At 42.7% G+C, this 26,661-nt stretch overlaps 1 protein-coding gene across 5 annotated transcripts; it reads left to right on the forward strand.

Annotated features, from left to right (window-relative positions):
• Positions 1–26,625, forward strand: LOC130206745 (equilibrative nucleoside transporter 1-like). 5 transcript variants are annotated; one of them, XM_056434835.1, is made up of 13 exons: positions 1–85; positions 15,985–16,074; positions 16,276–16,357; positions 17,484–17,665; positions 18,270–18,409; positions 19,174–19,308; positions 20,018–20,115; positions 20,377–20,458; positions 22,175–22,260; positions 22,531–22,639; positions 23,250–23,335; positions 24,394–24,593; positions 24,864–26,625. In XM_056434835.1, the coding sequence occupies exons 2-13, from the start codon at positions 16,046–16,048 to the stop codon at positions 24,973–24,975; spliced, it is 1,341 nt and encodes a 446-aa protein (XP_056290810.1). In that variant the 5' UTR covers positions 1–85; positions 15,985–16,045; the 3' UTR covers positions 24,976–26,625. The 5 variants fall into 5 exon arrangements, with proteins under 5 accessions (XP_056290810.1, XP_056290808.1, XP_056290809.1 ...); XM_056434833.1 differs by lacking the exon at positions 1–85 and adding an exon at positions 13,727–13,942; XM_056434834.1 differs by lacking the exon at positions 1–85 and adding an exon at positions 14,227–15,452.
• The last annotated feature ends 36 nt before the right edge of the window (positions 26,626–26,661 follow it).

The raw sequence follows: 26,661 nt of genomic DNA on the forward strand, positions 1-26,661 counted from the left end.
AACCTTCAGAGTAGAGGTGCCCACAGCGCGCTGAGTACACAGACTGCATCAGACTCAACAAGCCTTCACAGACTGTAATGATACGGTAAGACACCTCACCTTAATTTAAGACTTCTGTTAACTCACTTTATGTTACCAATTGCCGGTTATAATTGTTACTCGGGGGAAATGGCGGCTGCTTGAATGCAAAATGACTAATTTGTTTATCAAACAACGTTGACGGTCGCTCATTTTGTTCGGACATTTCTTTCTTTTCGCGGATATATGGTGCACATTTTCTTTTTAACGACCGCGTGGCTCGTGTTGACGAATTCAACGACTTCCGAGAGACTGAAATGAAAGCGGCGGCACCCGGTGCTTGTGATTCCGGGGAGGAGGGGGGGACGTGACCCAGCGTGCCTCCTTTGTTGACTGCAGTTGTGAATTAAATTTAGCGCCAACTTCAAGCATGGTCCTGCCGGGGGCAGTGGCGGTAATCGGCGTGTATTTGGCCGGCGGAGGACACCTGGCTGCAGGGCTGAAAAGATGGAGAAAAAAAAGCTGAACGTAAAGAAATAATACGAGATGTACTGTTTTTAAACAGTATTTTCACTGTCAAACGTGTTGAAATTACCTCATTTTATTCCTCGTATTTAACTTTTTTATTTTATTTATAGTCCACCGTCAGAACTTGAAATGCAACTCACCAGTTTCCGGCTTCCGTGTCACACGGAGCACGTGCTGTCAAGGGAAACCATCCAAATATTACTGCATGACACTCTGTTCTTGAACGTAACATTAGCGTGAAGTCATACAGCGTGAAGTGTTGCACTTCCCACCTACACTGCAAACGAGTAAAGGCCAAGATATTTAGCCTCACGACATCCTGGGGGTAACCCGTGTGTCACATGACATTTGTTGAAAAAACACGTGTGTGTGTGTGTGACTGGCAGCTTTTAATGACATCTGAACTGGTAGCGTGTGGGGAAGATACTGAATCACAGGACCACAAGAGTCCATTGCAGAGCTGCCAACCTTTCAAAAAACCTTGGAGTGAGATTTTGTCGGAGGTGACCAAAATGTTGCCGCGCACGCAGCCACACACGGTGGTGGCTCAAATATCAGGAAATTTGAATTAATGTGGCGTTGTACCCATGTTGTACCCTGCATTCTGGCCTGGCAAAGGTCTTTTACGAGGCATCTTTGCTACCTTAAAGAATTTAAATGTTTTTTAATAACTCTACTCTCATTTACAAAAACATGCCTAATTCTATTGCACAAATGTCCTGTCTTTATGTTAAATTCTTTATAATACATCTTAGGCTACTTGTTCAAAGTGCTGTTTGGAACAATTTTGAGAGGGTCCTTTTCCTAGGCCTGCAAATAAAGTGATGAATGCTATGTGGGCAGCCTTAATAAACAATGCTCTGATGTGTTGAGCATGCAGGATACCAAGAGGTTAACACGGTGCTCTCCTGCTGCTTGTTATGACAGCTGAGTTTACATCACCACACAAAATCACACGCACAAACACAACACATTATTTCAAGATTTAAAGTTTAAGAGAGTGAGAACTTAATTGAACCACATGTCATTAACAGGGCTCTTAAGTTTTGAAGACAGGCAAGAGTGACATATCTATCCAGGATGCTTTATTTTCATTGGTTGCTGGATTAAATCTTACCCAGATAATAAAAGTGTCTATTTATTATTATTTTATACAACAGATACGTTTTTTTCTGATTGGCTATTGTGTAGCCCATTTCTTTTTTTTGATTGGCTGATAAGTGGCACCTCACAGCAGAACTCCAGGGGAGCGCTTGATTCCTCCACGGTGAGGGCAGCGCGGCCAGCTCATGTTTGCGCGCTGCGGCACATTAAAACATTAAATAGCCGAGAGTTTTTTCAGCGTGAGAAATACGATGTGTGGCGGGAGTGCGTGATGTAAGACCGAAATGCGTGACTGTCCCGCTCAATGCGTGACACTTGAGAGCCCTGCATTAACACACCGTAGTCTCTGCTCGTTGTGTCTGTTTGAAAATCTTCTTCTGTTGCTAACTTTGGGACTCTTTGGGGTAAATAGGATGTCTATGCAGCGAATAGGTTTATAGATGCGCTCCTTAGCGCCATCTATCGTCGCGGAGTTTGAAAAGAAACCAACGCGCCTCAGCCCAAAATCAGAATTTCTTTTGCCGTGAGAAATTGGTTGTGTGGCGTGAGAGCGTGTGAAAACATGCAAAAGCGTGTGTCACACGGCGAAACCGTGACAGTTGGTAGCTCTGCCATTGTAAGCTGTATGTCAGCGGGGTGTGTTTTTAATGCGGCAACATTCCTGCTTGTAGTGTGTGTAAAAAAAGAAAGAAGAATTGTTGAATCAATGTCAAATCTATGTAGGTCACTAATACAGGTCACTGTAATACTCTGCCCTAACTGTGCCTGTGGTACTCAATAGTGACTTATGTTATATAATGATACTTAGTTGTCTGTTATTACACTTTTTTTTCTCTTTTCTAATTTAAAGTTTGATATTTCAATGATTTTTGGGGAATAGTTTTGTGGTAGTCTTCTGAAATGTAATACCTGATTTTAATTATATTTCTCCTCTAAATGAGTGTTTCCCGGCCGTGTCACCACATGTCCGTGCTATTTGCGACTCTGTCGTCCTTGAAGCGAGAAGAAGAGCACGCCATAATGGTGGCTTTGTTTGACGCTGAACAGCTGATGGGACGGCAGCCTCGACCCACCGCTGGGTGTAGCATCTGTTCCATGGGAGTGGGAGTTAAGTTTCCCCATCTGTTTCTTGACGCCACCAACACGGCACGAAACAAATATCCTTCATTACGCCCCGTGCTGGCAGTTGACAGGGTGTGTCACTTCAGGCAGGTGGCAACTTCTTTCGGCTAAACTGACTCATCATAGGAAATGATGCACCGCCTCGTCTTCCTCATTAAACCACAGCAGCGCTGACTGCGGTGATGAGTGGAGTTACTATTACCAGTTCACCAGTCAGCTCTTCATACACACCGCTTTAATCCACCGAGCAGACGGGCAGGATACGGACTTTGTCCCTGCTCCCTTTCAGAGTGGCGGGAAATAGTTTGGGGTGTGAAGGGGCGGGTCTGTGTGAAGACGATGCGTTTGGAGAGCTCTTTATGACCCCTCCCTTGGCGTGGGTGAGATTTAGTTTTCTTTGCAGAGTTTTCACTCCCTTCATATAACACGCACGTCTGCACTGAGGGGCGAGCGGAAACTCTGAAACTGTCCAGATTTCATAACAAGTGGTCAGACACAGTTAATTCTTAACAGGACATAAGGAACCCGATTGAGAAGAGCATGTGCCGAGCGGAACATCATGTGATGAGTGTTGGTCTCCAGCCCCTTTGTCAATCATTAGGATTCCCACAGTGGAACCTGGACCGGCTGCTCGCTGCGACTCAAACGCCCCTCTGCCCGCGTGGAAGGGATGAGGTGACGACGTGTTGCGCCCGTCGCAGCTTTTCTTTTCTACGGTTAGATTTCCCTTGTAACTTTTATTTATTACCTTCGCATTGAAAATGCGGAAGGTTATGTTTTGATCGGCGTGTATTTATTTGTATGCGTGCGTGTTATTCGCATAACTCAAAAAGTATTAAACCGAATCGCATGAAATTTGGTGGGATGATTGGTTATTATCCGGGGACCATTTGATTAGATTTTGGGATTGATCGGGTCAAAGGTCAAGGTCATGAAAATGTCAAAATTTTCTTTTTACCATAGCGCGGTCCATTTTTATCCAATTGGCATGCAACTAATGCCAAAATGTTCATAATTCAATGCCCAATCTTGTGATATGCGAAGGTATGCGCTCTACCAAGTGCCCATTCTAGTTTATTGTTTTTTCTTGAAAGGATTTTGTGGACATTTGAAGGGACAGCTACTGACCGCGAGTTAGGCTTCCCACCGAACGATGGGAAGTCATTGGGTCTTAGACAGCCCTGCGTTTTCTGACACGGGGTGACCAGCTGCAAGTTTTGCAACACAGTCGGAGTGACTGACAGTAGATTGATGATTTTGAAGCTGCGTCTGTAGGTGTGTTTGCTGCTGATGATTAAACAAATTTAATTTCAGCTGCAGGTGTACTCTGTTACAAGGTGTTCTGGCTGCTGGGACAATAAATCATTAAATCCTATGTTACCTTATGAATGGATTACTTCACCAGAGTTCTCTACGTGGAATAACCTCAACGGAGGCATAAATCAAGCTGGATGTTTTCTCTTCGCTCATCTTTCACTCTCGATTCAAAACAGACATCAAGGGACTTTCCCAAGCTTTTCTCAACAATGTAATATTTGAGAAGCTTCAATTTTATTTTATTTTTTCGAGGACATTTTTAATTTTCTGTCCAAACGATCTGTTGTTCGACTTGAGTTTTTCTGAATATTTGATTTGTCCTCTTCATGCTGCACTACTGTCCTTGCCAGAAGAACAGGAGGAAACACTGTGCAATGAGAATGAAGGCTGTAAAAGGCAATGTACTGCAACGCAACCGTAATGTGCTCTAGGATGTTCTCAGGCTGCTGAGCAAGCTGCGTGTAATGTTCGTGTGTGTGTGTGTGTGTGTCTGTGGAAACTGTTGTCGGTGTGGTGGAAATAAACGTAATGAGAAAGTATTTTATTGAACAGACTTAATTCAGCTGAACGGTCAGAGCTCTTTCCCCACGGATGGTTCAGAGGTCTAGCAACGAGTCAGATTATATACAGGACTGTCTCAGAAAATTAGAATATTGTGATAAAGTTCTTTATTTTCTGTAATGCAATTAAAAAAACAAAAATGTCATGCATTCTGGATTCATTACAAATCAACTGAAATATTGCAAGCCTTTTATTCTTTTAATATTGCTGATTATGGCTTACAGCTTAAGAAAACTCTAAAATCCTATCTCATACAATTTTAATATTTCCTCAGACCAAGTAAAAAAAAAGATTTATAACAGCTGAGTGTTTGTCAAGGCTCAGGAAACCCTTGCAGGTGTTTCGAGTTAATTAGACAATTCAAGTGATTTGTTTAATACCCTACTAGTATACTTTTTCATGATATTCTAATATTTAGAGATAGGACAGGGCTCCAGACTAACTTTTTTAACTAGGAGCACAGTCGCTCCTAACTTAAAATGTTAGGGGCGCAAGCAGAAAATTTAGGGGCGCACTTTTCCTGGGTCAAAATGGGTCTTGGGTGCACCTTCTATTCATGCAGTCGAGCTATTGAGTGCGTGATCAGCAGCTGGCCGCTCGGTCCATTCACGCACCTCACTGTTGTGTATTGATCAGACAAGACACGCTTATCAACTCCAGTCTTTCCGATCACTGAAATCAGTATCTGCCGATCACCGATAATACCGATCACTGAAATCAGTATCTGCCGATCCGATAATACCAATCACCGATCACGGTGTTGATTGAAGCATTCTATTTATTGTGTAGCATTATTGCCTAGGACTATGAGGAAATACATATATAAAGCAACTCAAACATTAAAGAAATTACCGATTTCTTTAAACATTTAGGACTTTTACTTTGAAAAATGTCCTAATTGATACATTAAAATAGTTTGATTGCTATTGTAGGGGATTTCAGATATGTATGGAACACATCTGCATTATTCATTTCCTGGAACTCTTGGGGAAATCTATATACAGGACTTTTCTTAACATACAAAAGACTGACTAATTTTTATAAACTCTTCCTTGGTCCAGTAAAAATGTTTTAATGTTAGCATAATTTAAGCTAAATCTCAGAAACTATCTATAAAGATACATCAGTTCATTGTTTACTTTTATAAACGTGGTGAAAAGGGCCCAACAACGCCTGTATTTCCTTAGGCGACTGAGGAAATTCAACATGGCCCCCCGCATCCTCAGAACATTCTACACCAGTACCATCGAGAGTGTTCTGACAGGTTGCATCACCGTCTGGTACGGGAACTGCACCGCCCTGGAGCGTAGGGCACTACAGAGGGTGGTGCGGTCGGCACAGTACATCGTTGGAGGTGAGCTTCCCTCCATCCTGGACATATACACCAAGCGGTGCGTGGCCAGGGCCAAACGGATGATGAAAGACAATAACCACCCCGGCCACAAACTGTTCACCCTTCTACCGTCAGGCAGGCGATACCGCAGTATCAAGTGCGCACAAACAGACTGAGGGACAGCTTCTTCAGTCAGGCCATCAGGCTGCTGAACAAGGACTGAGACCCTCATTAACACTACACACCAGAACATATTCTGTGAATATCTATGGCCATGGTGTATATTTTATTACATTGTTTATATATATATATATTGTATATATATATTGTATGTATATACATATATATATATATAGTCTCAAAAAGTGTATATTTTATTACATTGTTTTATATATATATATTGCCATGATGTATATTCTATTACATTGTTTTATATATATATTGTTAATACTTTCTTCTTTTTTTTGTGTGGATATTGTATAGTTTATTCTCATTCTTATTCTTTTTTTAGTCTGCTACTGCTGTCGGGTGTTTTGCACATAAGAATTTCACGAACCGATGATACTTGTATAAAAGGGGATGTGACAATAAAAACTTGAAACTTGAAACTTAGTGTATGATTTGTCGACATTTTATTTTGATAAACGGATGTTGTTTCACGTGGTTCTTTCCGCTAACTTTGCAAAACCGGATGTTGTCACTTAAATCCTTCCGCTAACTTTATCAAAATCCTCGCGCGCTCCTGATGGAATGTGTTTACCGTGAGCATCAGTCTGTAGGGGCAGACATGTGAGAGTCGGCTGAGTTGACCCAGAGATTCAACTCGGGGGACGCCCGCGGTGGTGAGGATCCTCTGACCTCTCACTCTGCGGCCCTCGCCCTCGTTGCGTCTCCGTTGCGGTGCGCCTCTTTTCACACATTAGCCCCCCCCCCCGCTCTCACACACAGGCCAGCCTTCTTCTTCTTCGGTTTTCGTGTCCTTTCTTCTTCTTCTGGAGTTAATGTCGGTTAGCAAACCAGTCATTCAGGCATTACCGCTAACTATAGTGGGCTGAAGTGTAGAACAAGTTTGTAAGCAACAAAAATATTTAATAACAAAAAAAAGAAATCTGCTAATTTACTGGTCGCGCATGCGCGAGTTGATGAAAAATTTACTCGCACTGTGTCTAATTTTAGGCGCAAAATGCGACCATTTGGTCGCAGTCTGGAGCCCTGTAGGATATTTGAGTTTTCTTAAGCTGTAAGCCATAATCAGCAATATTAAAAGAATAAAAGGCTTGCAATATTTCAGTTGATTTGTAATGAATCCAGAATGCATGACATTTTTGTTTTTTTAATTGCATGACAGAAAATAAAGAACTTCATCACAATATTCTAATTTTCTGAGACAGTCCTGTATGTATATGTGTATATATATGTGTGTATATATATATAGTTCAATATGCAACTCACTAACATAACTGTTTCTTCCAGCTGCACATTATCTCGTCCTTCCAGGCGTACTCCCTTTTCGATAGAGCGAAGATGTCAAGGCCGATTGGTTCTGTTGTTTCTGCTTTAGGAAGAAAAGTCGTCACACACTGATAGATTACCACAACAATTCCCCCTCTGGCCATTATTATGGTCATTTAAGTATTCATATGTATTGAAACATCAACACATACCCCAAATTATATATGCACATAATCGATCTACGAGGTTAAGGCATTGGCTGTTTTTGCGAATCGGAAGCAACTCCACGTTGTAGCAAGCTACAGAATATTAATATGGTATTTCATCATGGCAAAATCTCCAGAGATGAGGTGTAACACAGACGTCAGACCTCCGTCTCCGTTTGAACTGTTGAAGGAGATAACATGCCAGTGACTTCAGATCAAACGATAAGCAATTTGTGAGAAATTCAACCATCCAAAACGTCTCAGATATCAAGCTGTAATAATGAACATGTGTATTAGCCATAAAAGTATCTATAAATGTGTGGTTGGGTGTCCTTTAGTTTCCATAGTTTCTCATGCATCATTATGCTGGGAAACGGTTATTACTGCAAATAGGTAAACAATCACACTGAACCTCATACACCATCCCTGGCCTCAGAATGGGCGCCATGGTGCTGGAGATCTGCGTTCCCATGGCGTCCCGTGTGGACGTAGTTTTCACATGGTCCCACACAGGGTTTGGCTGCTGCTAACAATACGTCCTCTGCTAAATTCTTGGGCAAAAACCTTGAACCCTCTTGTCTGTCATGCTGAATTAATACAATGACATATTTCCTCATTGCCCTTGTGAACTCCTAGCAGTGGAAGAGAGCGCGTGGCCCGTTATCTGCTTATTGTGAACTGTCCCAACATTTTACGCTCTGTAGGCTGCAATATTTTAAAATCGTAAGGGAGATTTTGTTTTTGTTTTTCAGGCACACCCAACACAAACGTTGCTTTCTTCCCCGTTGAAATGGGATCAGAAGTGTTTGTGTTGAAGCATCACATTTCATAACACAGATGGTTTTAGGGAACAGAATGGCTTCCAGCAAGTCGGCCCTAAGACGGGGGGGAGGAACGGGCTCGCCGGGAGTTGTGCTGATGATTTTCCACGACATTCAGGGACTAATGTCGACGATGTATATGAAACATCGGTGGACAGTTTTACAAGTAAGTTGTGCATAGCAAGCTAGTTAAATCTGACCTGATGGCTTATTGCTCAAAGACTGACATCTTCCCATGCAGGGCAATAATCCTTCTCTTGTTTGTTGTTGTTTGCATCCTATTGCCTCTGCTCATTTTAGGCCGAAAGATTGAGACTGGTGTTGACTACTGTGATGCTACGTTATCCAGCTTGTTCCGTTGGTCATGTTCAAGAAACTGTAAAGACTCAATACTTTGCAGCTACTGATGTAAGAAATTAAATTTTGGGTCTCCTCGTCCTCAATTTTCTGTCCCCCCCCTCCCCCACCTCATTTTTTTTCCCAGCCACTAATGGCGTTCAGGTTGTATCCCATTTATGACATAATCTCTAATTCGATTGCTAGAATGCAAACCAGCAGATCTGTACATCCTGAGTAACTCTGGCATTGGTGGTATTTACGATACGCTGCATTCTATTTTGCCAAATCACAGCCTATATCATTTGGATTTAAGGAAGTTCCCTGATGCCAACAAAGGCATCCATTGGCATGAAGCTTCCACGCCTTTTGCTATTTTTCACCATTCATGCTTCCCCCCCGTTTACCCTGGTTAAATCCTACAATGGCATTCCAGTCTTATACTGGGCAGAAAAAACCCGTTATGACTTTGATAAGAGCGTTCTGCATCCATAAGCACTGGGAATGGAGCTCAGGGAAAGAGGTAATTCTTCCATCGGCTCATCATATGACCACCATCAAACTATTTACATGCACTTTAACTTAAACACTTAAACACACGCCACATGTAACATACACTTTTAACTAAAACACACATCACTTGAAGCACACAGCCAAACACTTTCACATTATTTGTTGTCTTTCTGTCGTGTTGATTGTTGTTTGTCATGTCCAAATGTTGCACCTTCCGCCAAAAAAAATTCCTCGTTTGTGTAAACATTCCTGGCAATAAAACTGTTTCTGATTCTGTGTGTCAGCCAGACGGCGACCCCGTGAGAGAGGTACTGGAAAATGGTCCTCCCAGGTTGATAGTTGTGCCAGAGCAGATCTTTGGTGTCAAGAAAATGGAAGTCAATAATTCATGGAACAACCCGAGAATGAAAAGCAATCTTGAACAATTTTTTTTTGAATATTGTGTCTGGCTTGAGAGAATGCATTGGATGTGAGTTTAATAATCATCTGACCATCAGCAGATGCTTGTGGAAATCATGTTAGAAGAAGACCAGGGTTTTTCCTCCATAGAGAACATTTGGGCGCGTGCCTACGCCGTTTTCCCGAGCGCCTATGACAAATCCCGAGCGCCTAAGGCAAAAAAAGTCTGCGATGAAAAAAAACTGTTCATCACGTGCATGTCAGCGAATATGTTCTCAATAGTATGTTTCAAGTAGGCTACAGCCGAACCCTCGTTCAGTTTTGATCAATAGTAATCGAGTTAATAAGCGTGTCTTCTTGTCTGGTCAATACGCAACTGTGAGGTGAATGGACAGAGCGGCCAGCTGCTGATCACTCAACAGCCCGACGTGCACGAATACACCTGGACTATTGTCAATAGGGATGCACCGATCTGATCGGCGCCGATCCATATCGGCCAATATTCCCATTATCGGTTTTGATCGGCGCTCTCAAAACGGCGTATCAAACTTGGCCGATCAGATGACGTAACATCTGAGAGAACTATCAGGCGTTTCAATCGCCGCGTACCGCAACGGAGACAATGCGTCCGGCGAGGGCCGCAGAGTGAGAGGTCCACGAGGGGATCCTCACCACCGAGCGGCGTCCCCGTCCCCCGAGTTGAATCACTGGGTCAACTCAGCCGACTCTCACATGTCTGCCCCTATAGACTGATGCTCACGGTAAACACATTCAATCGGGAGCGCGCGAGGATTTTGATAAAGTCAGCGGAAGGATTTATGTGACAACATCCGGTTTTGCAAAGTTAGCGGAAAGAACCACGTGAAACAACATCCGTTTATCAAAATTAGATGTCGACAAATCATACACGAACATATAAAAGTAAACAATGAACTGATTTTTTATCTTTAGAGATCGTTTCTGAGATTTAGCTTAAATTATGCTAACATAATAACATTTTTACTGTACCAAGGAAGAGTTTATAAAAATAAGTCAGACTTTTGTATGTTAAAAAAAGTCCTGTATATAGATTTCCCCAAGAGTTCCAGGAAATTAATAATGCAGATGTGTTCCATACATATCTGAAATCCCCTACAATAGCAATCAAACAATTTTAATGTATCAATTTGGAGATTTTTCAAAGTAAAAGTCCTAAAAGTTTAAAGAAATCTGTAATTTCTTTATTGTTTGAGGTGCTTTATATGTATTCTTGGCTGGAAGCCCTGGTGATAAAAAAAAAAAAAATCAGGTAATTATGACTACTATAGTATTCTGACTGAAGTTCTATCACTGGGAGATGATAAAAAAACAATTATGAGATCGCAAGTCGAAATAATGAGATAGTATCTCATAATTATCATATACTTAGCATCTCATATTATGAGATAGTAAGTCGAAATTATGAGATAGTATCTCATAATTATGAGATAGTAAGTCGAAATTATGAGATAGTGAAGTCATAATTATGAGATAGTATCTCATAATTATGAGATAGTAAGTCGAAATTATGAGATAGTATCTCATAATTATGAGATACTAAGTCGAAATTATGAGATAGTGAAGTCATAATTATGAGATACTATCTCATAATTATGACTTACAGGATCTTAATTTTTTTATCAGTGTCGGAAACGGGCTTCCATAATTTCCTCATAGTCCTAGGCAATAATGCTACACAATAAATAGAATGCTTCAATCAACACCGTGATCGGTATTATCGGATCGGCAGATACTGATTTCATTGATCGGCACCAAAAAACCTGATCGGTGCATCTCTAATTGTCAATTCATTAGCCTATCTATTTTAGCAAAATGATTTCCTCAAGCATTGCTTCCATAATTTATGGGGGGGGGGGGAAAAATACATAGATGTCTGCTAATTACGGTGAAACGGCAACACAGACTGTGCGCGCACACCGCGGCAATTTTTTTTTGGGAGCACCGAAGACCCATTTTGACCCAGGAAAAACCCTGAAGACTCATTCCGGAAATATAAATTTAGCAGGTTTTCCAGTTTGCATCATTAAAAGTTTGCACACAATTGAGTGACCATGGCAATCGGGGCTCGTCTGAACTCGCCCTCTTTGGCAAGAGCTTGAGCCATATTCTTTACGTTGACATTAGAGAAGGAAACAATAAATGACTTGACTCTTTTTCCACTGGAGATCTGATTGTTGGAGTTGGATGTCGTTGAAAGGCCCGCTAGGTAAAGTGTCAGCCTGATGCCAAACTGGAGCCTCGTACCACTCTGCAGACTGCAAAGTGCTACTGTGACTGTGTGTGTGTGTGTGTGTGTTGTGGGCAACCTTTCAACCACAGGCAACCCATGCCAGTTGGCTTGTTTTGATGACATGTCGGGTTGAGCAAGGCATACTTTACAGAAATCTGTGATGTTTGCGATGCCATTGGTTATGATCAAGTTTGACCGATGCTGGAGGAACCCGAGGGAGAGGAACAAGAGGCAAAGAAGTGTACAACTGTAATTTAGCTACCGTATTTTTTGCACTATAGGGCGCACTTAAAAGCCTTTAATTTTCTCAAAAAACGACTGCGCCTTATAATCCGAAGTGCCGTATATATGGATTAATTCTGGTTTTGCTTACTGACCTCTAAGCGATTTTGTGTGGTACAAGGCGCTCACGGCGCTAAGTCAAAATGTTTTAGTACGACTTTGGTAAACTACAAAGCCGCACCGCTTGCAGCATTACGGCTACCGTAGCCAGGAGCGTCGCGGAGTAATACATACTGTGCTTCACCATAATATTACAGTGTGTGTATAAGGATCCCAAAATGGCACCTGTCAAAAGACACGCTTACGACGCGGACTTCAAACTCAAGGCTATCAGTCACGCAGTAGAACATGGGAATAGAGCAGCTGCGAGAGAATTCAACATCAATGAATCAATGGTACGGAAGTGGAGGAAGCAAGAAGATGACCTGCGCCAAGTAAAGAAGACCACACAGAGTTTCCGCGGGAACAAAGCGAGATGGCCACAGTTAGAGGACAAAATTGAACAGTGGGTTATTGAACAGGGAGCAGCAGGTAGAAGCGTCTCTACAGTCTCTATTCGACTGAAGGCAACAGCGTTAGCACGGGACATGAATATCAATGACTTTCGAGGCGGTCCTTCTTGGTGCTTTCGTTTTATGAAAAGACATAATCTCTCTTTCCGCACACGAACTACCGTCTCGCAGCAACTGCCAAAAGATTACGAAGAAAAGTTGGTCATTTTCCGCGCATACGGCAAAAACAAGATCACTGAAAAGAAGATCCAGCTTTTTTTTCCGCTTAATGCGCCTTATAGTCCGGTGCGCTTTATATATGAAAAAAGATCGAAAATAGACCATTCATTGACAGTGCGCCTTATAATCTAGTGCGCCCTATAGTGCAAAAAATACGGTACTTGTTTTTCAAAACTTTGAGGCATCGTCAAGGCGTAAGTCTATGCTGACCGCTACTTTGGCTTAGAGACTCGCGTCAAGTTTTCCTTCCGGTGATAAAACCACCAAATGAATGCCTAACACTTGGGTTTTTAACCGATGTTGACTTAGATTAGATTTTACTTTACTTCATTCATCCCCAGGGGGACATTTACGGAAGCAGCAGCAAAACATTTTTACAAATATACAATATATATATATAAAAAATGAAAGTGTATACAGTGTATCTTTTGAGATTTAAAGAAAAAAATTGCTATGATTTTGATTTTTTTAAAGAGCAGGACAATGTTTAGAAATGACCTTCAACATATCTTTATTATTTTTGTGTTGGGAAATATTGTTGCCCATTAGCAAAAATATACATACCATGGTATGATATAATACTACAATTATATAGTAACTATCGTATTATGTCACCAATATTTAACCTAACCGAGGCTCTGCACCACGGTTAGGTTAACTAGAACTTAACCAAGGTAAGAACTTAACCGTACACATCCTGATCTTGTGATACACTTCCATGTCACGAGTTTACAAGTTTAACAAATCCAGTCCATCTGTTGGACGTTAGTCTCATCCAACAGGCCGTTACAGACCGTTCTCACCGGCAACTCTTCCACCAGTATCATTTAGATGCACGATGCTGGACGACAGCGTGGCTCCCATCATACACGGTAAAGCAGTCCGAACTCATGACCAGCCAGATGGAACATGGGACTCGTCATGTGACGTCGGTCAGCAGCACAAAGCTGGTCAGTCTGAAACTGTTTCATTTGTGCAAGTCGGGCCGCTTTGCTGCTAATGCTTTTGAACATGCGGTGTGGTGATGCATTAGGTGCTCTGACACCGACGATGCTCCCCCTTTGCAGCTGACAAATGTTGCGTAAGTGGTATATTTCTCCCTTTTTAGAAGTATAAAAGTTCATTATATTTGCATTTTAAAATGTGCAGACAAGCCGTGCCGATGAATTTGTGCATTTTATCGAGCTCATGATTCATGCATACTAAACATCACTTTGACTTGTGCTGTTTAGCTTGATTTGATGCCAAATGGTGCTGTTTTCTTTGGAGGAGGAAGTGTCTTGAGGAAAAGGGGTTCTGTTTGGAGAAGGTGTCACACAGCGATCCGAGCACATGTCTTCCATCGGGTCCACGGGATGAGATGCGAGGACAGAGGGGAGCGATGGTGTCGGCTGAGTTAAGGTGGAGTTGAGAGCAGAATAAAAAAAGAGGAGTGATGGGAGTTAAAAAGCCAGGGGAGCAACAGATACATAATAGAGTGCAGAAGAGGAACAGCAGTTCATTGAGGTGAGACATTAATCGGCAGTATAGACAATGAAGAGAGAAATTGAGAACTTGTGTTTTTTTGGGGATATTTTTTAAAGTTTTGGATTGTAAAAGATAAATACTGGAAAACATTATGAAACAACATAATAAATAATGAACCAATTCAAATGTCCTTTCTCGGCTGTTGCATGGACTTTTTTCCTTCCCAAACCCTTTGAAACTTGCATGATTGATCTCAGGAATCTTGCACTATTTTACTTGGATGCTGGAAATCGAGAAGTTGGCGTCTACATGCCGAAGAGAGAACTTGGAATGTAAAAGTATGTCGGAGGGGTTTTGGAGAAAGGGAGTTGGAGGTAAAGACAGGGTTCGTACGGTCGTGGAAAACCTGGAAAAGTCATGGCATTTTAAAATGGTTATTTCCAGGCCTGGAAAAGTCATAGAAAAAAGTTTACATCATGAAAGTTTTGGAAAAGTCATGGAAATTTGTTAAAATTACATGTTCATTTACGCAGAGTTTAAAATAACGAATATGCTTTTTAAAGAAAGACGCTCAAAATATAAGCCGGCGTATGCTCTCATACTGGCGGCGCAATTATTTTTTTTCCGCGTTGCAAGTGAACTAGAAAGTTCGCTGGCCATAGGTCGGGAAGCGGTCGGCATATTCTACTTTGCCAGAGAAGTGTAGATGTAACCATGGACAGAGATTCCAGTTTGGTCATGGAAATTTGGTTTAAAGTCATGGAAAAGTCAATGAAAAGTCATGGAAATCCATTGGTCAAGATGTGTAAGAACCCCGTAAAGAGAAGAGGGAGGGATGAACACTGAGATGCAAAGAGGTCGGTCCAGTGGGCGGCTGACGGCCTCCTAAACCTCTGCATGGTATAAATGAAGCGTGCAGAGCTTGTTCAGCCGCTTGCTCGCGTGGTGCATCTGCTCAGAGGAGAGGAGTCTGTCGTTCCTGATCGAGCTGCTGTGAGTACGTAGTAAAAGGGTGTTTTCTTGAAAAGGTTAATGGGGGCAGACGATGGTCATGTTCCTGCACTTATTTTGTACTTTCTAGCACATGCATGAGAAATGCTGTGTGGGCTGAACCGTGTTTCTGACCAATGAGGAGGTTGTCTTGTGAGTTTCACAACCGTTATGTAACTTGACCACGAAGTGGCAAGGCCTTTATGAAATGTGTTTGCTTGAGCAGTTAACCCTCTTTGGGTTCGTCTCCGTCATCAACACAAAAACTAAGAAGCGGAGTTGTTACTGGGTCCACGGCATACCATTTGAGGTTTTTCTACCACAGGCGCTGGCATGCTCACAACGGAATTGGTTTATTGTATATTTTTTTTTACTGTTATTTAATTGCTGTGTTTGGCCGCACACTGTATGGCTCGTTAAAAAGCTAAATCTAAAAAAGAGAGACTTGTGGTTGCTGATGATAAAAATGGAGGTGTTGCCAAGCTGCAAATGTTTACCGCGGTGGAGGCATGACTTTGTTATCTGTGCATTTCAGACCTGGTGCCTCCCTGATCAAGCCTGACTGAGCACGTGCCTCTAACTCTCTGACAAGCAACATGACGGCCATCAACGCACCACGGGACAAGTAAGAGGAAGTCTGACCGGGAACACAACTGTGTCTGTTCAGGACCACCAGGGACTTATTAATGTCAATATCCTGCTTTTAGTTTTTGCTTCAGCATGTGGAAAATAACATTTGGATTAGACTCAGTAAATAAAATAAATAATGTCTTGAATGACTTCACTGATGTACTTTCATGGGAACTTCCTTTTCCCTCTTTCCCAGATATAATGCGGTATGGATCATCTTCTTCATCTTGGGCTTGGGAACCCTCTTACCCTGGAATTTCTTCATGACGGCGACAATGGTAAGAAACGCTTTAAGGCGTTTTATTCTCCTGAATTTGACAATATATGCATCCAAATGGACAGATGGGTGTGAAAAGGAAGAGCCTGCTTGGTGGCCGTGTGGTTAGTCATTAGTCAATTAAAAGGTTGGGCTCCACTTAGAAGGTCACCTATCTCTAAGAAAACAAAACAAATGTTGTTTACTTTTCCCAAAACACCTGGCTTCACTCAGGATGGCTGAGCTGACTCCAGCCAGGTGGATTAACATGGCAGTGGTACTCTAACCCCCCAGCCATTGTTTTTGAGATTTAAGGGGTTAACTTCTTAAAATGTGGAATGTCAGGTCATTGTCCTGGAGAAGGAAATTGGCATCCACCCTGAGGGAGATTCTTCTTTTGGTTGCAGCTCAAATAGCTTAAAGTACTTGTTTGTTTTGATGAAGACATAGTATACATACCATGACGACACTGCCACATTCAAAGCTCGCTTGATATGCATCACACTTGCATTTGTAGACATTATTCAGACAATTTTGGGTTCTGCAACTTAAACGTGCATTTAATTTATTTCTCGGTTTTTCACTTAAAATATTAATTAAAGCATCTTTTCTTCTTTAACCCTTGTGTTGCCTTCGGGTCAATTTGACCCGATTCAATGTTGAACCCTCCTGTTACCTTTATATTTACTAACATATTTTACCCTTGAGGTCAATATGACCCCAGCTATTAAAATCTCCAGAAAATTATTAGAATTAATATTGTTTTCCAAGTTTAAGTGTGAGGTACTTTATGTTTGTTTGTTGACTCCCGAAAAAACACCGACATTAAACATTGAATCGGGTCAAATTGACCCGAAGGCGACAGGAGGGTTAAATATTGAATCGGGTCAAAATGACCCGAAGGCAACACAAGGGTTAAAAGAACATTTACCTCAGTTGCCGGTTAATAAATGACACTCATGAAGGTTATACCATTCAGCTGTTTTGGAGAGGTGTTGATTCAAGGATTTAATGTTCTTACGTTTTCTTTGCTTTAGTGTCCAATGTTTAAGAAAATAAAGTTATAGGTTATGATGCAACTGCAGTTTGCAGAGATGTGAATTATGTGTCGCCGTGATAACCGAGCATCCCTCCATCCTTTTCTGCAGTACTTCACAAGTAGGCTGAAGGACCCATCCGCTGACCCCTCCCCCCACCCGATGACCAATGAGACCTCGGAGGGCGAAGATACTCGCAGCGTGCTGGAGTCAAAGTTCAACAACGTGATGACGCTGTGCGCCATGGTGCCGCTGCTCATCTTCACCTGCCTCAACTCCTTCCTCCACCAGAGGTATCCACCCGGCTCCACGTGGACTTGTAGATGCAAACTCTGTTCTTTTACTTTTCCCGCTCTTTCTGTAATGTATGTAGGTGACATGACCCTCTTCTGCCAACGCACGTCTGTATGCCTGCACTATGTTTTCTTTAATTAAAGTAAGATTGAGCGAGTTCTCGGGTGGACTCTGACCACGGCTGACCCCAACACAAACACATCCAGAAATGCTATTTATGTTCTCTACTCCCCTCATCTTTTTCTTTTTCTCCTTTTTTTGTTATTTACCCGTGATGAACAAAGGGCTGCTTATTCAAAAATTACAACCCAACTTTTTACTTTCTGAAACGGGAACTCCACTTTCTTGGAAGAGATATGACTCCTTTTTCAATGTTATTGTAAAGCGTTTATTTTTGCACACTCAACAATGAATTATAAACATTTTATATTCTCACGCTGCCTTTTTCTTCTTTTTTACACTTTTCTATCAATGAATGGGATTAATCCAACTTTTTTAAAAATTCGTGTTGATCTGTGAAGTGTCCAAATGGTTATGGCTAATGTTCTAGATGAGTCGTGGTGTGTAGTCTAAGTGTATTTTCTCTCTGTTGCTTTCACTCAGGATTCCTCAGAAGCTCCGTATCATCGGCAGTCTGGTGGCCATCATGGTGGTTTTCCTGTTGACGGCGGTGTTCGTCAAGGTGGACGTGTCTCCGCTGGCCTTCTTCACCATCACCATGATCAAAATTATCTGCATCAACTGTGAGTTTCTAAGTTCGCGGCTGATAATCATTCCATCTTCCCTTCCTCCTCCAAAGCAAAGCTCAACATCAAAAGTCACAGAACAAAATGAAGTATTGTAGTCAACTGGACATCATAACCGTCACAGAGGAAGCGTTTGTTTCAGACTGCATCAGTTCAGGATTGCCTTTCATCACATGTCTACGTATAATGATTATTTTAAATGATTGTCGTCATCTTTGATCGACATCATCTGCATTCAGTGTGTTGGGAAAATCCATTATCAAATGGACACACACACACACACACTCTCACACTCCACTGAGTTTCAGAACAGTCTGTAATCTCACCACGTTTGTTTATCTTAATGTCTCACTGAGCAGCAGGGATAAGCTCACCCCCCTGTTTATCCCCGTTGGGCCGGTCCTGACCCCGGGATCTTCGTGAGGGAGAGCCCTTCTTGTTTGATTTATAGAGGAAGACGCTCTGACCTTTCCTAAGCTTTGATATCGACGTGGGCACATTCTTCTCGGTGGAAACGTATTTACAAGATCTCTGCAACCAATCAGTTGGGAACAATCGGTGTGATGCAAGTTTGTAGGAGCCTGAAACTGTTGTACAACGGGGATGTAAATCAATTTCTTATTGGATGTCATCTCCCTGATTGTGAAGGAATATGCTCGGGCCTCTTGTTTCCTGTTGCCGTGGGTCAATGTGTTCTTTGTGTTGGTCCCAGTGACTCTTCAATGTTTACTGACTCTTGAACATCCTGGTCTTGTTCCCAGCGTTCGGGGCGATTCTTCAGAGCAGTCTCTTCGGCCTGGCGGGAATCCTGCCGGCCTCCTACACCACCCCCATCATGAGTGGACAGGGGCTGGCCGGCACCTTCGCCGCCTTCGCCATGATCTGCGCACTGACCAGTACGTCTCTCACACCCAGTACACCTCCTCTTCTGTCATGAGAAACATGGACACACACACACACACACACGAGGTGTTTCAGGAGGTTCCGCTGACGCTCGACAAGTTTAATGTTTTGTTGCACAAAACTACACAATCCCCGGCTACTGCAATGCCGTTTCTAGAAATATGACTCTCCATGTCTTGCACAACTCGTACATCTAACTTCAAATCACTATTTGTTGCTGCCAAGTTTATTTCTGCTTTTAAGTGAAAGTTTGAGATACACATATTGTGACATATTAAATGTGTTAAACGATGAGATTTAGTAAAAGCCAAATGTTAAGTGATTATCACACTTTAGTGTCTGCATTTATAGATCAATGGATGCAGTTTATGTATTTCTACATCTTGTAGTATTGATGAGCTCGATTGATGTTTTAAAGTCCATTTTTCATGCCTGATTGGTTCAGCCTCAAACACAGTTACATTAGGAGTTTAATTGAGATGATTAGTCAATTAAATCTCAACTCCTCATATTTGTGGATTTGCCTTTTAATTTTGTCCTCTCTCAAACACACACAAAGTAGTATTTTAAATGTTTTGGGTAAAACTCACATTGTTATGACATCACTGTGGCTGTTTTGTGTTTATTGTTGCTTTTAATGATGATAAATAGTTTTGGCTCTAATGCACTAAAAGCACGAATGCGTGTCGTGTGTGTCTGCAGCTGGATCGGAACTGCAGGACAGCGCTTTCGGTTACTTCATCACAGCCTGTGTGGTCGTCCTGCTGGCCATCATGTCCTACATCATGCTGCCCAGGATGGTAAGGCCTCGCCTTCTGGAAAGAAAACATGGTTTCACAGTTTCTTTGTAGTTCTTTTTATCGTTAGGTATTTGTTGTAAACCACTTTCAAATGTTTTTGTGCTGCATGCGTTTATGAAATTGCATCTTTAAAATAAATGTTGTTCAGTCCTAACTCCTCGTGGAGGTGAATGATGACACGTCTGTCTGCGAGGCTTTGGCCACAATGTGCTCCCTGAACCTTTTAATCGCCTCTTAATGGCTGCTGATTTTTCTTAACAGGAGTTTTTCCAGTACTACATGGAGAGTAATGGATCACCACCCTCTACCGATGAGGAGAACAATATGGACTTACTCAAAAAAGGTACATGGTATGCTCAGATATTCAGGCTAGGGTTTCCAAAAGTTATGTTATGGAACAATTCTGGAGGTTTTCTTTGAATGACGTCAACATGAACGCAGGTTAACTTGATAACCATCAGTTTTGTGTTTTCTGAACAAACATATTTTCTTCTCAGTTTGATGTGATGTATGTTTAGAATCTGCTGAATGTTATTAGGTTTCAATTAGGGCTGTGAAACGATTAAAATTTTTAATCGGGTTAATCACAGGTTTTTGTGGATTAATCATGATTAATCACATATTACCGATATTCTCGGTAAATTTTGTGAGAACATAGAGATTTATGACAAAAGACGGATATATACATTTATACATTCTTCTATACAATGGTGCTGCAACTCAGCAGTTATTTAGCAGTTTTCTTCCATATGGAACATTAATACATCTTCATCCTAAACAGAATGTTTAACCCTCCTGTTACCTTTCGGGTCAATTTGACCACATTCAATGTTTAATGTCAGTGTTCTTTGGGGTCAATTTGAAACGTATAAGAAATATCAACTTTTTTATTTATTGAAAGGGCTATTTAGGTAGTCAACAAACAAACATAAAGTACCTCACACTTAAACTTGGGAAGCAATATTAATTCTAATAATTTTCTGGAGGTTTTAATTGCTGGGGTCAAATTGACCCCGAGGGTAAAATATGTTAGTAAATGTAAAGGTAACAGGAGGGTTAAACAGAACATTTTCCTCTTGTTTGTCAACCATTAACTCCACCATGACACAATCTAAAGGCCTCTAGTCTTCCTCTAGCAGCTGCTGAGGCAAACTGACTGTGTGGGTTTTCTTCATGAACTGGGCCGTGATGAAAGGGACGGCGGGGACACCGCTGCAAAGCTGAAACCTCACCGGCCCGGACAGGTGGACAGATTGACAAGTGACTTTTTTTTGCTCGGTCCCGATGCGCGCGCACGGAGCTCTGTGGCGCGAGACGGAGATCGATAAGTGTTAACGCAACGCGAAGAGACAGAAATGACATGCTGCTGTGGAGATACGATCAACAACAGACGTTTAGTTTAATAAAAGAACAAAGGCGTGCTATAGAGAACATGTCAGGGGCGGGCCAATCTCTTTAATGTCATGCGATCTACCGACACTACGCGCGATCGACTGGCAGGTCGCGATCGGCGTGTTGAGACCCTGATCTACAGGAAGTAAAAGTCGTAACAAGGTTTCCGGAGGTGAACCTGCGGAAGGATCATTACCGATGAACAGACCGTCTGCATGAGAGCGGACAGAGTTCAGATTGAAGTGGTGTATTGGAAGCTCATTTTGCAAGTGACTTTTTTTTCGTCCCGACGACCAACAACAGACAGATTGGAAGCTCATTCTGCGCATGCGTTAAATGCGTTAAAAAAAAAAACTAGTTAAACCTGAAATTGAATTAACTGAGTTAACGCGTTATTTTTCACAGCACTAGTTTCAATCAATATCTATCTTTAGCTGGAGGGATTGATGTGCATTTAAGCCTAGAAAGCTCAGATTACGATGTCTTTGCAGAAGATGAGCAGGACTTTCATATCAAATTCACTGAAAAGGGAAGCCACACCCACTGAAAGTGTTTGTTTCAGTTCACAACTGGACCAGTGTGAGCCTGTGCTGTTAATTACTAGTGTGGGAATGTAATGGGAACCCTACGCTGGGCACTGATGGAGAGCCGTGTGTTTGTTCCTCAGAAAGCGCAGCAGAGAAGCGACCGGTGGTGAGTCTGGTGGAGGACGAGGCCAAACCCACCGTGTCCGTGGTCCACATCTTCAAACAGGTGAACGGACTTTGCCGCATTGTTAACGTATGAAGACGCATTAATCAACGGCAGAAAGCATGACAGGTCATGTATGTCTGCTGGGACACATTCTTCCCATTCAAAACTTTCCCTCTGGCTCTTTGACTGGACGGTAATGGCTGCAGCTGTCACTCAGAATCACCTGATGGATAGAAACCAGCTTCACTCTGATGACCTCCACCCTCCTCCCACACGAAGGAGATCAACATAGTGACTTCATCTTGATTGTGTTCGTCTTGTGCTCTCCAGATCTGGGTGATGGCTCTGTCCGTGTGCTTCATCTTCACCGTCACCATCGGAACATTCCCGGCCGTCACGGTGGAGGTCAAGTCGACGATAGCGAACGGGGGCACCTGGGGTGAGTCGAAGCTCCACTGTGCAGGAGCTAGAGAGCCAGTAATGGGGACCATCTGACATTCGACCCGTTAATGTAAATAAGACCTTTAGCTTCAGTCCTCAGACACGACGGGTGTTCTAAATTAGGATGAAATTACTTTGTTTTTCCTCTAAAGATGCACATAATTATCCTGAACTGTTGCTGCCGGTGCAGATGTATGTCGTTTATATTGTAAACACAGTGGGAAAGCCTTTATTTATTCATAAACGAAGCCTGTGAGAAGAATTTCATTAGTTTTATTGGTATCTCCTTTTAAAATCAATACTCCACAGAGGATCTGTCCGTAGTTAAATCTCTGCTCCCTGCTGCTCTGTGTAGCTCTAAAACGTTCCATCTGAACGCTGTCGTCGGCTTGGATTCCCACGACCTGGAGTCACAGCGGGGAAAAACAGATCCAAAAAACACCCAAGTAGTTTGAGCCGTTTCTAAGAATGATTTCACATGTTCCGTGCTGTGTGTTTTCAAGCTTATCAGCTCCCCCGTGTTGTTCTCCTTCAATGCAAAGACATCTGCAGTATCGTCGTTGTTGTTGTTGTTGTTAACGGCTCGTTTGTCTTTCTCCCCGTCTCAGATAATTACTTCATCCCCGTGTCATGTTTCCTCCTCTTCAACTTGATGGACTGGGCCGGCAGGAGTCTGACGGCCGCCTGCATGTGGGTCAGTACCGACACTGAAACCCGAGCACAGCGCTCTGCCCACGAGGCGCGGCCTCTCACCTTCTGGAGGTTCGGGCTTCCTCTTCGGGGTCAGAGCTCAACGGATCTATTCAGGCGACTGTCTGGGACCCGCAGCTTAAAACTACTACTGTGAAATACTGCTGGAGCATATTTTAAAATGTACCAGTTTGTAGTAACCCCAGTGACTATTACTCGCTCTTTATTCCCTCACGCAGCCCCGTCAACAAAACAATTGAGAAATAGCGCTCTAGTCTCTAAACATGTTCTCGATGGAGAACGGACGCACTTCATTTGAAGCTTTTGGCTGCATGAAGTGTTTATACATGAATCCATCGCTGATTCATGAGGCGAAAAAATGAAGGAGACACGATTGTTCCGGAGATCGGAGGTTTGCAGGAAGTGTGTGTGAGTGTGTGTGAGTGTGTGGTTAAAGGAAGTGGTTTTGGGGTGAGAGTGACGATGGTGATTTTGAGGCCTCAGTGCTGCTACACATCTGGGCATTGTGTCCGTCACCGTGGAGACGTTTCCATTCTGCTACGAGCCTCAATATATTATTTTGGGTCGTAACGACGACGGCTATCGAGTGTTTTTTTTATTCCCCAGTTGGTGACCAATGTCCCATCTGGCCTCAGTCTGAATGATGCGTTCCTCTTCTGTCTGTCAAAGGTTGGCTAGCGCCGGTCTCTAAAAACGTTTCCCAGTAAATCACACATTTACAAGCCAGTCTGATTTTCTGCGCTCCAGAGGAAGTGATCAAATGGAATCCGTTCATTCTGTTGAGGACGGCTAGTTAACTCGGTCTGACCAGCTTAGGAAGGCAGACGACATTTATTCAACATCACTCGAAAGTTTCCTCTGAGATGCTTTTGATCTGTTGTGTCTTTATACAACTTTGTCCCCGTTTCTCCCACTTCAGCACTAAAGCGCTTCAGTAATCTGGACATGCTCATCTAAATCAGTGGGAAAGCTCCCAGAAGTATTAAAGTGTTGTGAATGAAAGTCTGTCCCTGTGGTTGATGTTGTTCTCTCTCTCTCCAGCCGGGTAAAGACAGCATGTGGCTTCCTGTCATGGTGGGCCTGCGGGTCGTCTTCATCCCCCTCTTCATGCTGTGCAACGTGAAGCCTCGTCACCACCTCCCCGTGCTGTTTGGCCACGACTCCTTGTACATCATCTTCATGATCCTCTTCGCCTTCTCCAACGGATACCTGGCCAGTCTCTGCATGTGCTTTGGACCCAAGTAAGAAATGCACACATCCAGACACGAGAACCGCCGCGTACACGGAGAAAATATGAAGATTACAGAGCCTGAGGGGCTCTGGCCAGTTTAGTGGTTTTCCGTGCATCCAGCCTTTAAGCAAAGCTAACTCACTGATCTGGTTTTAAATCCCAGAGGAGGCGTTTGTGTTGCACCCCGATCAAACACAATGAAGTGACCCCGTATCAGATGGTGCTTCATGGTGACCCACTCCTTCCTAATGAGTTGTGTCCCTCTGGTGTCTCCGTACAGGAAGGTGCCACCGCACCAGGCGGAGACGGCGGGCGCCATCATGGCCTTCTTCTTGTCCCTCGGCTTGGCGCTGGGCGCCGGAGTCTCGTTTGCTCTCCGGGCCATGATCTAAAATGTCCAGCCGACCCTTCAGTAGATGTAGATCAGACCTCGGCGCCGTCAAACACTCTAGTCTGCCGTCGGCAGGTGAAGACGGGCAGAGGACTAGAGGACCTCGGTCTTCCCCAGTGTCCAGTAGGGACTCGTCTCATCCAGCCATCAACTATAGAAGATGAAACTTGTTACTGAATATTTTAGTTTTCTTCCAAACTCGATGCCATCGATCAAAACAGGTTTGTTTATCCAGACTGCAGCCAGACAAGCAAACCCAAACCAAACGTGTAGAGACATCAGATGTGGACGACGGCAGAGATTGCACCCAGATATCACAAAATATCACAAATCATAAGCCCAGCAGAGTTCATGAGGACGGACCGTCGACGTCGTATCCAAGAGCCTCGTTCATAACAGATTGTCGAGGCTCTTGGACTCGTCTCCATAAACCTGGACATCTAAACCCATCGGTTTGTAAACTCATCCTCGGCGTGACAAAACATGTTTATAATGACTTTGCTCTGGACTGTTGCAGCTTGTTAACTCTGATCAAGCCAAATAAGTGCATGAAGACAACATGGTGAAATGAGGACCTTTTGAAGGGAGGTCACGACCCCTCAAACTGCTAACGTGCCGTGTGTGTGTGAACCACTTTGTGTGTCAACCTGCTCATAACGAATCTAAATTCTCAAAGAATGTAACGACTCCCTGAATCCTAAAGACGAGGTTTTAATCTATAATCTGGGCCACGAGCTGCTGGATATGAACGGTCGTGGAGCGAGGAGTCCGCCTGTAGTGAAGTTGTACCAGCATGGCTCTATTTGGTTTGTCCAAAAGCAGAAGTCACATTTTCTGTCTAGATTTTCAGCCCACTTGAAGTTTTTACCATTACCGTGTCTTCCTGATCAATTTTGCCCCAATGTTTTATTGAACTCAGCAAAAAGAAGAATATGCAGCCGTCGTCATGGTGGTGAAATGTGTCATTCGTAAATGACATTTCTCATTGAAACACATTTTCATGAAAGATAAGTTTTGTATCAGTAGATTTTAGTATGTTTTTTTCCAAACTTTACCACTTGGCTCTAGCCGAGATAGTTTGCGTTGCTCTGAAAGCGAAGGAGACAAAAGGCCCTGGAGCCTGTCAGTGTTATATTTGAGGCCTTCTTGATGCAGTCTGCTTTAGTTGAACACTATTAGTCATAATGCCAACTGTGTACATCCCAACGCCCGCTTGTTTAAAAGCACAACGTATGGGGTTCATGGACCATTAAAATGTTCTGTGTGAAAATAACTGTATTTTTAAGAATCTGGCTCCTCCCGTTGGGCTTTTATGGAAATTAACTGCTCGACATTTCACCAGCTGAAGAAATTCAATTTGTTATGAAACCTCTGGACACAAACGGCTCTTTTGGTCATTCACGAGTGCGGTATGAATGGTCTGCGTTCCCCAGCTGGTCTTTCAATTCTGCATTCGAGTGAATAATTAAGTGAACTGTCCATGAAAACACATCATTGTTCGTTTTGGCAACTTCTCAGTGACCTTTAGGAACAAAGGGCACCGATTCAGCAACTCCTCAGAAATCACCAATTATTTTCTAAAAAGCATGTTGTAAAAAAAATGTGGACTTTAAAACCGTGAAACTGACTAATTACATTTCCCATGACAGTTTTCTCTTTCTTACATACATTTTTATCCAAGTTACAA

The sequence above is a fragment of the Pseudoliparis swirei genome, chromosome 17 (genome assembly GCF_029220125.1).
Source record: "Pseudoliparis swirei isolate HS2019 ecotype Mariana Trench chromosome 17, NWPU_hadal_v1, whole genome shotgun sequence".
NCBI lineage: Eukaryota > Metazoa > Chordata > Actinopteri > Perciformes > Liparidae > Pseudoliparis > Pseudoliparis swirei.